General features: G+C 42.7%; 1 protein-coding gene across 1 annotated transcript; it reads right to left on the bottom strand.

The window, feature by feature from the left end:
* Nucleotides 1–2436: 2436 nt before the first annotated feature.
* ctsd (cathepsin D) lies at nucleotides 2437–14007 on the bottom strand. The gene is made up of 9 exons (XM_040129463.1): nucleotides 13795–14007; nucleotides 11439–11595; nucleotides 9376–9499; nucleotides 9120–9238; nucleotides 8819–9018; nucleotides 5570–5692; nucleotides 4874–5018; nucleotides 3311–3409; nucleotides 2437–2998 (listed from the first exon to the last, which is right to left on the bottom strand). Exons 1-9 carry the CDS (start codon nucleotides 13854–13856, stop codon nucleotides 2837–2839), a joined length of 1191 nt encoding a protein of 396 aa, XP_039985397.1. The 5' UTR covers nucleotides 13857–14007; the 3' UTR covers nucleotides 2437–2836.
* Nucleotides 14008–15595: the final 1588 nt, after the last annotated feature.

Raw genomic sequence — 15595 nt, 5'->3', positions numbered from 1 at the left:
ATGACTTCGGTGAGCACAGTTTTGTCATAACAGATAGACACAAGGGTCAAATCTACTAAAATAAGAGTCATGTTGTAACAAAGCGGCCTCTGGGCAATGTTACAAATCAGTAAGCAAGATTACTCGGTACCTCTTTCCAATAAGGCACAATTTATAAAGGGTTTATACAGTAAAATGCAACTAATGATTCTTTTCATCATCAATTAATCGAATAACTGTCTGGTGTATAAAACATCAGAAAACAGTTAAAAGTGCTCATCGCAGTTTCCTAAAGCCAAAGGTGATGTCTTCACATTCCTTGTTTTGTCCAACTAACAGTTCAAGTTCAAAACCCAAAGATATGACGTTTGTTTTAATGTAAGACAATGAAATGCACAACATTTTCTCACATCTGATCCGCCGGAGCCATCTAAGCTTCGCCATCCTTGCTTACGAAATGACCAAAAAAATGATTAATCGATTATCAAAATGGCTGCCCGTTCATTTTCTGTTGATAGACTAATTGTTGCAGCTGGAGCAAAAATCTTTCCATCTTAACCCCCTCTATCCTGTTTCATGCGGTAGGAAGTGTAAAGCCCTTTGAGGAGAATTTGTGATTTTGAGTGGATATAAATAAAACTGACTTGCCTTCCTTGGCGGTAAGTCATTAATAAAGGGTCAAAGGTTTCTCTTTCTATTAAGACTTCAGCAAAAGTTAGTGAGTCACCTGAAGTTATTTAGGTTAATAAGTTGTTAATAATGGGTTTTTATAATAAAGTCTGCAGTTATAAACGGTCAAATGACTCACTGGAGCGGTCGAGCTGATCAACTAAAGAGCTGAAAAAAGAAAACAAACACTGCAAGTGTTGCTGCTGTTAATGGCTTACAATTGATCTATAACGCATTAGTAAATACTTGTTAATCATTAATAAACCTGTTATAAATGGTGCCTTATTAGAAAGTGATTTAGTCAGATGACGTCGCGGTTTTAAAAATCAGGATTTTAGCAGAGCAGAGCAGTGGCTTGGAAATGGCTTTGGAAGTGACTGCTGGTTAACATGTTTTCTTAACGGGCCGCGCTTCAGTCGCCGTTTCATACTGGTTCCGTCGTCTGACAACAGGAACAGAAAAACATGTCAATGAGAACAGCTTTGTTGGGAACTCAGATGTATTAAAACACTGTACGTGGTGGTGCAGAGAGTAGGACGATACAGCCGACACCAGGCAGAATATGAATATGCTAATTAGCCTATTGCGACATGTAGCGACTTTTCCAGCAGGCTTTAGCCACCTTCCATTAACAGCAATTGTTTACAGCGGTTCCCCAACAGTTCTGGGGATAAAAATTGAATTGAAACGAAAATTGAAATTTTCAGCTACGTCCTCAATTTCACACATTGACCATACACAGGCCAGCCATATACTAGGCTTTGACCCAGTCATGTGGTGAGGTCCCCCTATTTGTCCTCTATTTAATTAGCTTCATTAGCCAAAAACAGACTTTCCCCATTTGGTTATGTTGTGTGTTTTATGAACGGTTTCTGGGTTGAATTTCCTGGAAATTCACTTCATCACAGGAAACAGCGCATCGGTATTGAAACACACGATTAAATATACTGTAACAGGTTTTAGCCGCATCACACACACTCCTACTCTGTCATCTCCGGTCAGATCAGCACGACGAGTCAAACCAAAAAAGGGCCAATGAGTGATGAGGGATTTGTTTGCAGCGAAGCTGGTCACTGTAGTGCTGTCAGGATTTCTGTACAAGCTTTACTAAACTGAACCCGTGTTTTCTGGATTTTACGGTGAAAAATATATTTGAAGAGAAACTTTATCTACTGAATACTAAACCGCTGAAAGGACTTTTTCTATGTGGACTTTATTTTATTGAGCATGTTCAGTAAAATAACTAGTTTATGGATAAATCTTTTGGTTAATGTATCGTTGACTTTTTGTACATTAAAGTGATGTAGAGTGCCCGTGAGGAATAATAAAGTTTTAAGGATTTGTTGAGTCTAGGGATCGGTTCACTGGTTGTAAATTCATTTTTCCTGCACAAAGTTTTAACACCCGTGGCCTAAAGGAAATTCTCATACATAACTTAGAATAGTTCAACATTCTGGGAAATGCACACTCGTTTGCGCTCTTGCCGAGAGTCGGGTGAGAAAATTAGATACGGAGCTACAGCCAGCAGCAGGCTAGCTTAGCTCTTCGCAACGACTGGAAACAGGTGGAAACGGTTAGCCTGGCTGTGTCCAAAAGGTAACTAAATCTGCCCGGTGAATCAATGAATGAAGAAGCATATTTCCCAAACTGCTGAACTTTTTCCTTAAGGCTAGTGTTCATAAGAAAACCCCGGAGGAGCAGCTACAAGCCTGGTGAAACTCACTGCTGCTTTTTAACCTAAACAAGGATTTAGCCATTATTAAAGCTTCATAACACAGTACGAGCAGATTATCTTTTAAAAAGTGTTTATTGAGGCCAATCACAATCACATACGTCAAACTCAGTAGTAGAGGACCAACTTCCTCCTAAAATGCAAATTAAAAGTGTTCAGTTTAAAACAAATCCCTGATTTAAAAAAAAAAAAAAAAAAAAATTAAAAACGTTTGAAAAGGGCAGTACCAATACAGTCAGCTGATCCCTGATCATAAAAACCCACCACACAACCAGCAACTCTCCAATCTGCTTCAGGCACGCTGCTGGAAATCAGTGCATTAAGGGTCTACACCAAATCTATTGCTAAATACCTTGTTGAATGCGAAGCAACAGAAAACGTGCAGCTCAGGTTTGTGTCACATAACTTGGATTTTTAGCTTTGCACTTGAAGGAGTTGCTCTGGTGCTGGATGTGTTTACTTGGACTTAGCAAAGCCCACCCTGTTGTTTTCTCGGTCGAAGACGGTGTAGTACTGGCCGATGAATACATCTCCCAGAATCCACAGGGGCCCAGCAGGGGCGGGGATGTCCAGACCCATGAAGCCGCTCAGACAAATGGTCTTTCCAGCCTGACTCTCCTGGATGACAGGAAGAGGAAAAAGACAGAGTCATGGCTGCTGCAAGGTTCTGACGATATAAAATATAAATAAATTGAGTCTAGTGTTGAGAGTCCGGAGGAATGAGAAAAACATACAACTACATGAATCTTGTGTTAACACGCCTCGGGCAACAAAGCAGCCTCCTCCTGGCTTTGCCAAAGGAAACAAAGCTGCACTTGTTTGGTTTTTCATGACACAACATGAGTCACAGTGTTGCATTGTTACTGCTGGGGCTGAGTCTGCGTCGCCCCCTGCTGGATAACAAACAACTTCGCCTGCACACGGCCTCACCTTGAGGACATACTGCTCTCCGGTCAGACTGTAGCTCTGTCCGCCCATGCTGAAGGTGATGACAGGCAGCGATGGGATCTTGTCGCAGCTCACCATGTACTGAAACACAACCGGCATTCACTTCAATGCACAGTTCACTTATGAACCTCGTGGTTCTAACTAGAAAAACAGACATGACTGGAAAATGAAGGTAAAAAACTAAATCCGTTTTGTGGCAGTTAAATCTGGTATATGGACGTCAAGTAACAAAAATACAGTAAATGGACACTGACACCTGCTGCCATCAGCTGAAGTTAAAACTTTGGAAAAATACAAGGCAATAAAAAGGAAACTAAAATAAATGAACTCATAACTACATGCATGCAGCCATTATTATTGCAACAAACTCACCAAGCTTGATTAAATCTTTGTGAAACGATTATTTTCTCAATTGACTGACTAATCGGTTTGGTCTATAAAAAGGTCAGAAGAAGTTAAAAAAAACATTGCCTAAGCCCCAGGTGATTTTATTAAACTGCTTGTTTTGTCTGACCAACAATTCAAAAAAGAAAAACATTTAATTTACTAATCGTCTCTGCTTGTCTTATTCTCAAAATCTTTCCTGGCAGAAAAGGTTGTGCTTATAAACTTGTGGCAACTCCAAGTTTGTGTTTGATTTCCTAGTCACTGAAATGGGGGAATAAAAAAAACAACAAAACACTTTTTCATTATTTAATAAATGTTCTGAAAAATCAGACATAAATAATAATAATAATAATAATAATAATAATAATAATAATAATAATAATAATAATAATAAGTAATTTTAGCATATAGCAACTACTATAGAGCACTTTTATGTCATTTAACCGGTTTGTTTAAGACACTGACGTGAGAATCTTTTCTTAGAGGCAACAAGATGGCGACGGTGATCAGTGTCATGGTCACATGCTCATTTGTTCTACTGATTGGTTGCCAAAGGTCAAGAAGGCGGGTCTCATCTAATGTGACCCTGTTAGACGCCAGAAGACAAAGACAGAGGAGGGGAAGGAAAAACAAATGCAAAAGCGGAGACGTGCTGTAGATAGGAGAGGTTGTGAGGGACAATAACAACACACATCCCTGAAGAATTTGTTTTTTGTTTCTATCTGCGTCAACTTAACCTAAATTTAGCGAATGCTGAGCCCAGCGCACAGTTTGACAGTGGACCAGAAGCTCAGCCCTGCCCCCCTCGATGGTGCAGGGGACAAGTGACATGAAACCGCTGGAACCAAGTGAGCCAAGTTCACCCTGGTTCAGGTAAGGCCTGCATCTTTTCCTGTTTGTTGGCATCAAGGGATTCAAGTTACGTGATGGCCTGTTAGTAGCTGGTGCAGCCATAAGGCTTAGTGGTAATTAATCCCCCTTAGACAGATCAAGAAATCATTTTCCAGAACTACCTGTGCGCTGACACCGGTGAAAATGTACTGTTAGACCAATGTGAGAAGATAACTTGAATAAGTTGTGTGTATTTGAACTTTTCCTTCTTTCTTTCAGTGCCTCTTCATCGGTGGGGCCAGGTGAGGCCTGTTGTGTTTATCTCACCTCTCCCTGGATGAGCGGAATGGCTCCGATGGCTTTCTGCAGGGCCTTGACCTCGGCGGAGGGGCCGGTGATCAGAGACGTCCCCGTGTCCACGATGGCCTCGCAGCCGCCCTTGCACAGGGTCAGCTGGCTGCCCACTACCATCCTGTTACACACACACACACACACACACGTTTCAGTATTCAAAGTACAGTAACAGCATCACTGTGTCACGTTGCCAAGGAGGTCTGGAAATTACACAGTTAGTGGAGCATGTAATTAAGGCTGCAACTAAGTTATTTTAGCAGCAATTTATGATCCGTTGATTATTTTTCCATTAATCATTTAGTCTGAATGGAAGAAAAGAGTGAAAAGCTGCCCATCCTAATTTCCGGGCACTCAAGGGGATGTTTCTAAAGTCCTTGTTTTGTCTGACTGTTTTGTCTGATCAGAAACCCAAAGTTATTCATTAACCATGATATAGAAAACAGAATAGCAGCACATCGCCACGTCTGAGAAGCTGGGACTTCTCAGACGTGCCCCCCCCCCCCCAAGAGTGTTTTTAATAAAAGTTTGATAACTACTGTTTGTTCCCCTCGTTGCTGCTGTGGGTGACCATTCAGAGGAACGATAACTAAGCCTTACTTTTTAAAATGATGATGACCTGACCTGATGACCCAATATCACGATCTGCGGGTGAAATATGTGAGCACTCACTTGTCCATGTGGATCTGCCAGTAGGCCTGGCGGGTGATGTTGACGTAGTTGAAGTCGCCGCTGTAGTATTTGGGGTCGGTTCCTCCCAGCAGCAGCTCGCCGCCGGGCGCAGTGTCTGGGTTCCTGAGAGGAGAGAAGACATGAACTCAGATCTCGCTGTCGCCACAGGAGTCAAACACCGGGATAAAACGGTGTTTAACGGTGGCGTCAAAGTGTTGGTTTACCCAAATTACCAAAAAACAAGAGCCGTGCAGATAGTTTGGTTTTTATATGGAGACACTTAGAAAAATATACATTTGTTATATTTAGGTTAAGTTTGAAAAATTCTTCAGAAACTGTCCTTATTACTCTTGATAGTCCACATACTTCTCTCTCAACCACTGCCATAGTGAGAAATAACAGCAAATAAAATCACAGCTATCATCATGGCTACATGGCACCATGTTCAGATTAAAAAAACAAAAGCAAAAAAAAATTTTTTAAGAAGCCGGTACAGGTTTTTATTTGAGCGACCATTGAATTCAGCTCCTTTAGACCGTTACCAGTTTTCACATGCTCACATTCAAAGTCCAAAACATTTCTGTTGTTAAAAAGGACCATTAGAGCAGCAGACACGGAGCAACATTAGCATTCATTTGGAGAAAAATACCGATTCCACCATCTCCTGTGAAAAACCTCTGGCCCTTCAGCTGCTGAATGTTCCGCTTTCTCCACCAGATAATCGCTAACTGTGTCTGTCTGCTGTTCGCTGCTGGGCAGGTAGGGGACAGTGGCTTTCCAGACCTTGTTTGCTGCTGCTGCTGCTGCTGGAAACACGGTTGAACTGTACAGTAAGGCTGCGCGACATGAAACCAAAATAATGAGCTAAAAGATGCTAAATTGCTACACTGAGCTCCAGAGTCGGGTGATAATTCTCTGTTGGTTGCCATGAGCGACCCATTTTACATTACACAGTCAGCTCCCCCATTGTTAACATTAAAAAATATGTTACTGTCCAGGTAAATAGACATGTATGTATGTGTGTTAAAAATTGGCCACCACCTAATCTAGAAATTTACCCAAAGAACAAATTCATAATTTTAGAAAAGCCTTTAGAGAAAAAAAAAAAAAAATTAAACAAAACCATTCAGACACTAAACTCAGATAAGTACAAGAAATGTTGTCATATGTTTTCCTACTTGGACTTTGTGTAAATCACCATGTTTGTGAGAATGATCCATCTGCACATTCTTCTTATCTGCCATTATCAGTGGCCCTCTACTGACACAAGCATCATTACCCAGCCACAGATGCTTGTACATTGTTGGTCAGAGGATTTCTGCGGTAACAACATTTGAGGGACTCAGCTCGGCTAACGTGAGCCGCGGTCAGTATTACCAGGTCAGTTTGGCCAGCATGTGCAGTCTAGTGCAGCTTCTCAACTGAATATTTGCCCTTTTCCACGGCAGGAAAGTATCAAAACGTAACATAAGTTGTAGCCGTCGGTTTCGCTTTTGTTTCCACTTTGTCCACCTGCCTACTGTTGACTACGTTTTGCCACTGATCAGAAGGTGGTGTTAAAACCAGGGGTTGCCGGCTGTGCCGCTGACTGTTACTGGTGGAGCGGATGCGCTGTCACATCACGAGGAGGACGGCTACATGCAAACACAACAACAGAAACCACCATTTTACGACTTAATCTTTAGCAACTTGGTGGTCCAGGCCCTCATTAGTTTGTGGGGAGAGGAGGCCACTCAACATGAAACACAAACCAAACAGTGCAGGAGAGAAAAAACAAGATAAAACTAGATTACAGAAAAATAAAAGGCTGACAACACAGAGTGGAGCAAACTATGAAGGGGTTTGATGCACCAGATGCCATTTTGGACCACTGACTGGCAGCAGGGACCTGGGACCACTTGTTCCATTGTGATCTGACCATCAACTGCTCATCTTACTCACTTCACTCACCTACCAAAGAGCATATAAAAATGACACGGGCTGTCCCGCTGTAGCTCTTTTAATGACGTATATTTAAAAAGGTCCCCGTTTGTCAAGTGCAATGGAAACGCTAGGAGGAACCTGGTAGCAAAGCCTGACAAGGTTCAAGTTTCACTGTAGGGAAGTCCCAGGTTACGGGTTAAGTTCCTGCAGCGGAAAGGGGCTGTAAGTGCATCATACATACCTCCTGCAGGAAAACAGGCTTTAAAACAGGAAAGACTGAGAGGGAACAACAGCAGATGATGACTGTACTGAACAAAATCCCAAAGACATATTGCTACCGGCTCTACTGGTTCTGGATTTACAAGGACAATAAAATGCTAAACACCTGTCTTAGCTCTGTGCCACTAGAGGGACTGACTAAGGTCTAGGTTTTAGGTCCTGCCTTACTTGCCCACTGTGTCTGACAAACCAGGGCGTTTTGGACAAACAACATTGAACAGGCAACACTGCTTCAGACGCCAGAACAAACATCATCATTTTTATACGCTGATGTGGTGCTGATAAACTTTTTCTTCCTTGTTTGCACAAAGTGACTTTTTAAATGTCAAGTATCATCAGGTCGAAAATTTCTTTTGCACCGTGAAGTCTCAGTCACAGGTGCATCTTGAAAGCAAAGAATCCCGCACACTGTCCATCACTTCTCCTCACTTTATTGAGTTAACCGTTTAGCTTCTGAGGGTCTGAGGACCTGCAGTAGGGTTTCGACAGAACAGACCAGCAGACAAGCTCCCTCCAGGCTGACTTGTCCCTTGGGACACGTCGGTTGGCCGGTCGGCCGGTCTCTCTCTCTCTCTCTCTTTTCTACAGTCAGAAAAACCCATCCCGCTGCTGGATTCTATCCTGATTCTATCAGAAGACTTTGGCAGTGAAGAGACTGGGGGTAGAAAACAATGAGGGAGGGAGTGGAACCTGGAAATGACAATACCCGAGCAACCCAAAAGTCACAGATAAATGTATTTAAACTAGTGATGTACTCCCCAGCGCGGTGCACGCAATTTACAGTTCAAGCAGGCGAATAAAAAGCAGGAGCACACGTGTCAGACACGGATCAGAATATCACATGTATATTGAAACAACCCTCCTTGCAGTGCTTATCTAACCACACGTCAGGCCTTATCGATTGCCATCTTTGTAATGCTTCATTCCCTCACCCTGACAGTGCCTGGAACTCGTCCCATAAGCGGGCGGAGTCCAGCGGAAACAAAAGCCGAACCTGTGACAACAGCCACACCTTTAGTTACGGGCTTTTTAGTTCTGTGGTCCCACCTGTTCAGGTAGAAGGAGAAGATGTTCTTCTCCACCTTCTTCTGGCTCATGATGTTGTCAAAGACCGGTGCCACCCCGTCCACAGAGATGCGTGGGTAGGCCATGCCGAGGATCCCATCAAACTTGGCTGCGATAAAGGCCACGCCGGGCTGCTTGATGGCTTCTCCGAAAACCTGTTTGTCCACTGATATGTCTCCAATCTAGAAACAGATATTTATATTTAAAAAAAAAAAACACAGGTTAGAGAATTTCACATGAGCACAGTTTACTGTGACAGTGCTGATGTGTGAGACGAGCTTACTGTGCACGTGTCCTGACTGAGGTAGCCCGACAAACTGCCAGATCCATACTGGATGGCAAAGGCGGTGCCGTTCTTCACGTATGTGCTGGACTTGCCAGAATTATATTTGTGGTGAAGCACTGCGGAAAGAGGTGTTGTGTTTACTGCAAATCAGAAGCTACAACATTTTACAGAGACTACGTGCACTACAGCAATATTACGTGACAGCTGACGCACTGCCACTGTATCCGTGGGGAGACGACATTGGTTAACTTACGGCATGCGATGTCTAGGAGGGAGCAGTGGACTGAGGGCACCCACAGGTTGGAGGAACCCGTGTCAAACACCACACTGAAGGTCTGAGGAGGGGTACCCAGGGCGATATCACCGTAATACTGGGCCTGGTAAAAACGAAAAGAAAAACGTGTTTATGATTATTATTAACAACCACCACCAGTGTCCTGAAAGCCTGTGGAGATTTAGCTGCTATTTCCCGGACTCCAAAGAAGAATTTGGTCTTTAAAAAACCCACCAGTACATAAATCCAACTGAGAGAACACATCATTCTGCGGCTAATCTTATGTACTCAGGAAAATACCTGCAATAATCTCTCAGGGCAGAAAACTGGTTATTTCTACCGCAGCAGAGAAACTGAGCAGGTCTGCTGATTAAAACATGGTCGCCAAAGCCTGACTGCACAAAGCAAGGCAACACCAGACCGTCCGTCCGTCCGGATCTCATTGCTGATGGGGCCTTACAGCTGTTGTGTCAGCAGCTGTCAGCGAATGTTATTAGGACGCAGGTCACATAGTTGGACTCATGTCAATCAATCAGTCGTTTTAGTTTCACAGTTGCACTGAGCGAGGCAAATGATTACTCCATAAAATTAGGAGCTGATGCAAACTTCCGTTTCGTGTGACTGAAGCCACTTGGGCCAAAACCGTCATTTCTGTCAAGTCATTTGGTCCTCGAGGTCCCCTTCCTTTTTCTAGGCAAAATGCAGAAGTTGAATATCTTTCTGATTTTTTTCTGTGATTGACTCAACCAAATTACAGAAATTATATAACACCCCCCCTCACTTACCTCCAGTGGTATCTGGCCGATTAGATCGTTTTGGTTCTGTTTACGCAGATTTTGAATGATCAGTTTTGGGATTTCTGCCTCCACATTACACTTTAAATATTAAAAAACATACAAAATGCCATTGTATTGCACTTGAGACAGAAATCTCAAAACCTGGACAAACCAAAACAAAAACTGTAAAAAAAAACAGCCAGATACCACTAGAAGAGTGCAGGCGTAAAATGACAGATATGGATCACACTCCAGTAACGATAGCTGTGATAAAAGACCTTTTTAACACCACATAGAATAAATTGTTGCACCATCATATTGAAACCAGTAGAGACAATCTGGACTGCAAGAATTTATCATTATATCACATTTTTAGTGCTTCTCAGCAGGATATAACAATTATTTCTACTGATTATTTCTACTAAATTAATTCAACCTGGACCTGGATAAGCAGCAAAGTGGATAAATGGATTAAAAAGTAGAAATAATTATTTTCAGAGCTGCCACAATTAGTCAATTAATCGTTTAGACCATCAAAACAGCAACTACTGCTGCTTATATCATTTTTCCAAAAAAAAAAAAAAAAAAGTTTTTTGACCTGCTGCTATTTTTGGTCATATTAAAAGATAAAAGAAATAACTTGGGGAAAAAAAAAAAAAAACAGCAGGCAAGAGAAAATATTTAAGACTTTTGTCCATTAAATTTAGGACTTTTTAATACCTTCTCAGGCCTTTCTTGAGGAGACTGAATTCAATGTTTTTTAGGAATTTTAAAAGCTACTGAAACCTACTGAAGAACGGCAGCTAGGAAGATGATTACCAGACTGTAATAAGAAAGTCTGTCTGACACCCTCATGCAGTCTTGAAAGGCTGACTCATGTCATTACTGAAGATAAAAAGGTAAAACCGAGAGAAAACAAACTTTCTGTCAGCTGACAAGGGCAAAGAGGCTTACAGGTCAGGAGCCAACACTGACTCAGCGGTCATTACGCAAAAGTTCCTCTTCTGGCGGTTTCAACGTGTCATCGCTTCGGAGCTGATATTAACCTACATCAGACTGAATCGGCCTTTCTAAAATCCTTTGTTTGCAGCAGATTTACTGGTCATGATAGGCAAGACCAATTTTCCAGTCAGCTGGGAGGATTTTATAAAAAAGGGCAGAGGCAGTCACAACACAAGAGGACCTTTGTTGTGGCTCTCCCGGTGCATTGGGGAAGGGGAAGACTTAAGGGGTCCACAGGTCAGTGGTTTGGAGAGTGATGCTTACGTCAAGGTAGTTCTTCAGGGTTTCTGGAGTGGGTCCATTACTGGAGGGGAAGCCATGGTTGTACTTAAGGGAGTGTTTGTCAGCCAAAAGCTCCTCTGCTCTTCTCCCCGAGTCTGTCAACTCACGTCTGATGGAACGGAATTTCTTTAAGGGAATTCTGGAGGGAAGAAACGTAAACAAAGAAAAAAAGGATTTAAGAAGAAGGTTTATTTGAGTTTGAAGAGTACAAAACGCAATGGAAATTCAGTCTGACCAACAGGTTGCTTCAAAATCTAAAATTCCAACACAGACTGTGGCGGCCTTGGAGATAATAGTTGACCCAGTTCTGCACAGCGTTATCCTTCAGAGTGTTTAGAAGTGCTATACATAATGCAGCAACGCCTGTCACCAAAATGTCACCCATCTGTCAATCAATCAATCAATCAATGCCCCCATTAAGTCAATATTTCAATATATTTCAAGCGTTTAACTGTAAGGAGTCATGAAGAGTCAACTATTTGCTTTAGGCATCAGCAACGTTTTCCCCCTGAAGAAATTAAATATTAAACTAGGAGCAAATATTCTATTAGTACTTCTATTTACGCTGTATTCATATTGCTGATACTATTAACTTCAGTGTCTGCAGAGTTTCACTGAACAAATGGCCGTTGTGGGAGACAAACACGTGACCGACTCCATTCTAGACCAGCAGGCCGCCATATCGCTTCCCTCAGGCTTTTTGAAAAGTAGAAAGCAGAGCAAAGGGGCTGCAGCTCACAATCGTTTCGTTATCAATGAATCTGCCTGACATTTTTAAGTTTATATGATGTCAAAAATCACAACGTGTGCACGTTACAAGCAGCCTAGAACCAGGTCTTAAGAATTGCTTACTCGCCTGCAACCAAAGTAATGATTCATTCATATAGCACTTTCTGGAAGGAAAGTCACAAAATATTTCTCGATAAAAGCATTTTTGGAACAATATCAAACAGGCAGGATAGTAGCCACGAAATATAATCAAAATACAAATAACACAAGAGCAAAAACAACAGCGTTGGATTTTAATAGAGCCCCGAGAAATCTGTTAATCTCTTCCAAAGTTCACAGTCTGAGACGGAAAATGCAGAGTCTGCCCTCATTGAGTCGGTCTTGAATCATCAGATAGACAACGGTTAGCGAGTGAACGAGAGACTTTAAGGACACGACAATTCTGAAATGTCCTCGGGGGGCTCCACCGTGTACTGCCTGACAGGTACCAATTCAAAACGTTTTGTCTAACTCCGGCGGCGGCTAAAAAAGGACAGAGGCCAACACTTGACGTGCCCCCTGCATTTTGTCTTTTGAAGGCTGGCTGTAGCATTTTGGACCATTTATAAAAATAAAAAAAATACAGCAAAAAGGTGGTGGAATGATTGAAATGATCATCAATAAGTAAAATACTTGCTTATTGATTAGCTGACTGACTGCGGCCGCTCTGTGATGAACTGACTGGGCACCACGAATGACAGAAAAGCCCCGGTTTCTTCCCAGCACTTACGGATGACACAGTATTTGCAGGTTAACCCAAAGCTTTTTCCAGGTAAATGGCTAAAATGGGCACATGCCATCAAAATGAGGGTCCTGGGTTTTAGGTTTGACTGGTTGTGGGAGAGCTGCAGGACCGAGGTGCCCCGGTCTGGGGCGTGAGCAAGTCTCGCCCTTTATTTTCCTGCACGATAACACAGGGATGTCTGGATTTATTAAAACTGGGCCACGGTGGCTGCGAACCAGTGGGAACCCGAAGTCTTTACACCGACCGGCCAGGCCCCTTGTTTCTTTCTGTAGCCTGCTCGACCTGTGGCAAAGGGTCATGGTGAACATTAAAGTGGGGAACGACCCGCCTGCATCGTGAACGAGCTCCTGGAGACTATTCTCCCCTCCACACTGTCCACTCTTCCTCCTCAACGCGGGGGTTTTTCCCCTCTCTGCAGATGACATGGCTCCACTCCAGCCCCCGGCTCGGACCGGTCTTCGGTCTCCAGATCATCGCTTCTTGTCTTGTCAAAACGCAGAGAGAGACCAAAGACGTGGTCTTCTCCACCGCCACCGGTGACTCCGGACCCCTCCGACCCCCACCACCGGCGTCACGAGATCGGACCGTGACAAAGGGCAGCGATCACACGCGCGGAGCAGAGTACCGGAGAGGGAAGCTAAATAGCATTTTACCTTTCTGAAGCCGAGCACGGAGCTCGCCCACGACCACCACCAGCCCGAGGCCGAGTGTTAGGTAACAAGAGTTAACACCTTGTAAGCTAGCGACGGTCCCCAACGGGCGTGTGGGTTTAAAACCCCCCTGCGGTTTTTTTTTTAAAACGCCAGCGGGTCTCCCGTCACTTACCGGACCAGCGCGTCGTTGGTCAGGGCTAATGCCGCGAAAACGACCAGGAACAAGCTCCTCATCGCGGCGGTGGTGGTGGTTGGGCCGTTAAAACAAAAAACAAAACCCCCAAGGACTCCCGGGATGACCGAGCACTTCCAGTTGTTGTTGTCGACGGCGACGAGCGACTTTTTTATCAGCTGACTCGAGCGGAGTCCGCGTCACGTGAGGCTCAGTCCGGTCGCCAGTGACGTCACTGCCGGTGCTGCGGTCACGTAACGACCGCCGTACTTACGAATTGGCTTTTTTTTAAAGTTCCTTTTTCTTAAATACATGCGTGCGTTCGTTCCTTGTCTGTGTTATTGTGTTTATTTGGTTTTTAATGTCCCAAACAAACAAATAAAAACAACCAGTGCAGCCACTGATATAACCGCGGATACTCTGGCTGTGAAGGATACAAAAAAAACAAAAAAAAAAAATTTCTAATCCCAAACCACAAGAAAGAAAAAAAAATCTCATATGAAATGTTAGGAAAGACGAAAACATTAATAAAAAAAATAATAATAAGGCTAGTCATGGAAAATCAAAATTATGTCAATATGAGACACTAGGTCAAAACTATGAGAGAGAAAGTCAAATTATGGAGTTGGTGTGTCCTAATAAATAATGACTTTTTAAGTCAGTAGATCGATATTTCAGTGAAAAGTTTTTAAAAAAATGGAAATTATCTCATAAATTTCACTTAGAAAAAAAAAAGCCATTATATCCTAATTCTGACCTAGTATTTCTCTCATTAGTTTGGTTTAAAAGATCCACACATCTGACATCAGGCTATCCCCCAATTTAGTACCAATTTCTTTCATTTATAAAGGGGTTTAGAAGCTGTAATTAATGGCTTCATTAATAGATCCTTTACTAATGCTTTATAGATCAGTTATAAGTCATTAATAAGGAACAACGTGTGGGTTGCCAGGTTGTGGAAAATCCTCCTCTCCAATGGACTATTTGACCGTTCATCTTCTGAAAAAAGGGCTGCAGAAATATCTGGACCAACATCTGTTTATAAACTATTTGTTAACATTTACAGCTGCTTTCTTACTATGGCATACCATTTATTAAATCCTACGTAGAGTCTGATCAGCTGTTGATCCGCCCACAAAACTTAAAATAGTCCAAATGTAAAGAAAACAGCTGTTTTTATGACATTTTTAAGTGAGGACGTTTCCATTCTGTTGTTTGAAGAAAGACTCTACTGCATCAGTGTGTCCTGTTTAAATCAAGTGTTTTGGTAATAACATAACTGTGTGTTTTTAATGCAATTAGAAATATTGGTAAACCATTAATACTTTCTGCGGGTTTAGCTCTTTTCCAATAATTCATCAGGTTTACACTCTAATTATTGGTATGACATTAACAAAGGCCCTTGGGTTTCTCGGTTTCTGAAGAGCCATCAAGTCCCCAGTTTGGTCCAGACGTTCCCGCAGCACCGTCTCCAGCAGATACATGGTCAAAACAGTCGCACTGGAGAGGAGGGTTTTCCACAACCTGGCAACCCAACAGTTGTTCTTATTACTGACTTGTAACTGATCAACCAAATGTTGACGTCGCCGTTGGCATTTTTATTTTTCTGTTCCGAACTTTTCATCCAAGGATTATTATCGTGCACTTTTATCACATGCCTCCCAACCCAGTCCACCATTTATATTCCTACCGTGTTGCAGGAGTCAGAGCGGCAGAGAGTGTCCGCTGCTGTTTTCTGCCTCACATTTACAGGCCAAATAAAGCAAGGAGACACTCAGCTGACACCCGATTATCAGGGTAT

Source organism: Xiphias gladius, chromosome 1, assembly GCF_016859285.1.
Source record: "Xiphias gladius isolate SHS-SW01 ecotype Sanya breed wild chromosome 1, ASM1685928v1, whole genome shotgun sequence".
Classification (NCBI taxonomy): domain Eukaryota; kingdom Metazoa; phylum Chordata; class Actinopteri; order Istiophoriformes; family Xiphiidae; genus Xiphias; species Xiphias gladius.
The sequence above is the reverse complement of the archived record's forward strand: the minus strand, read 5'-3'. Positions and strand labels throughout refer to the sequence as shown.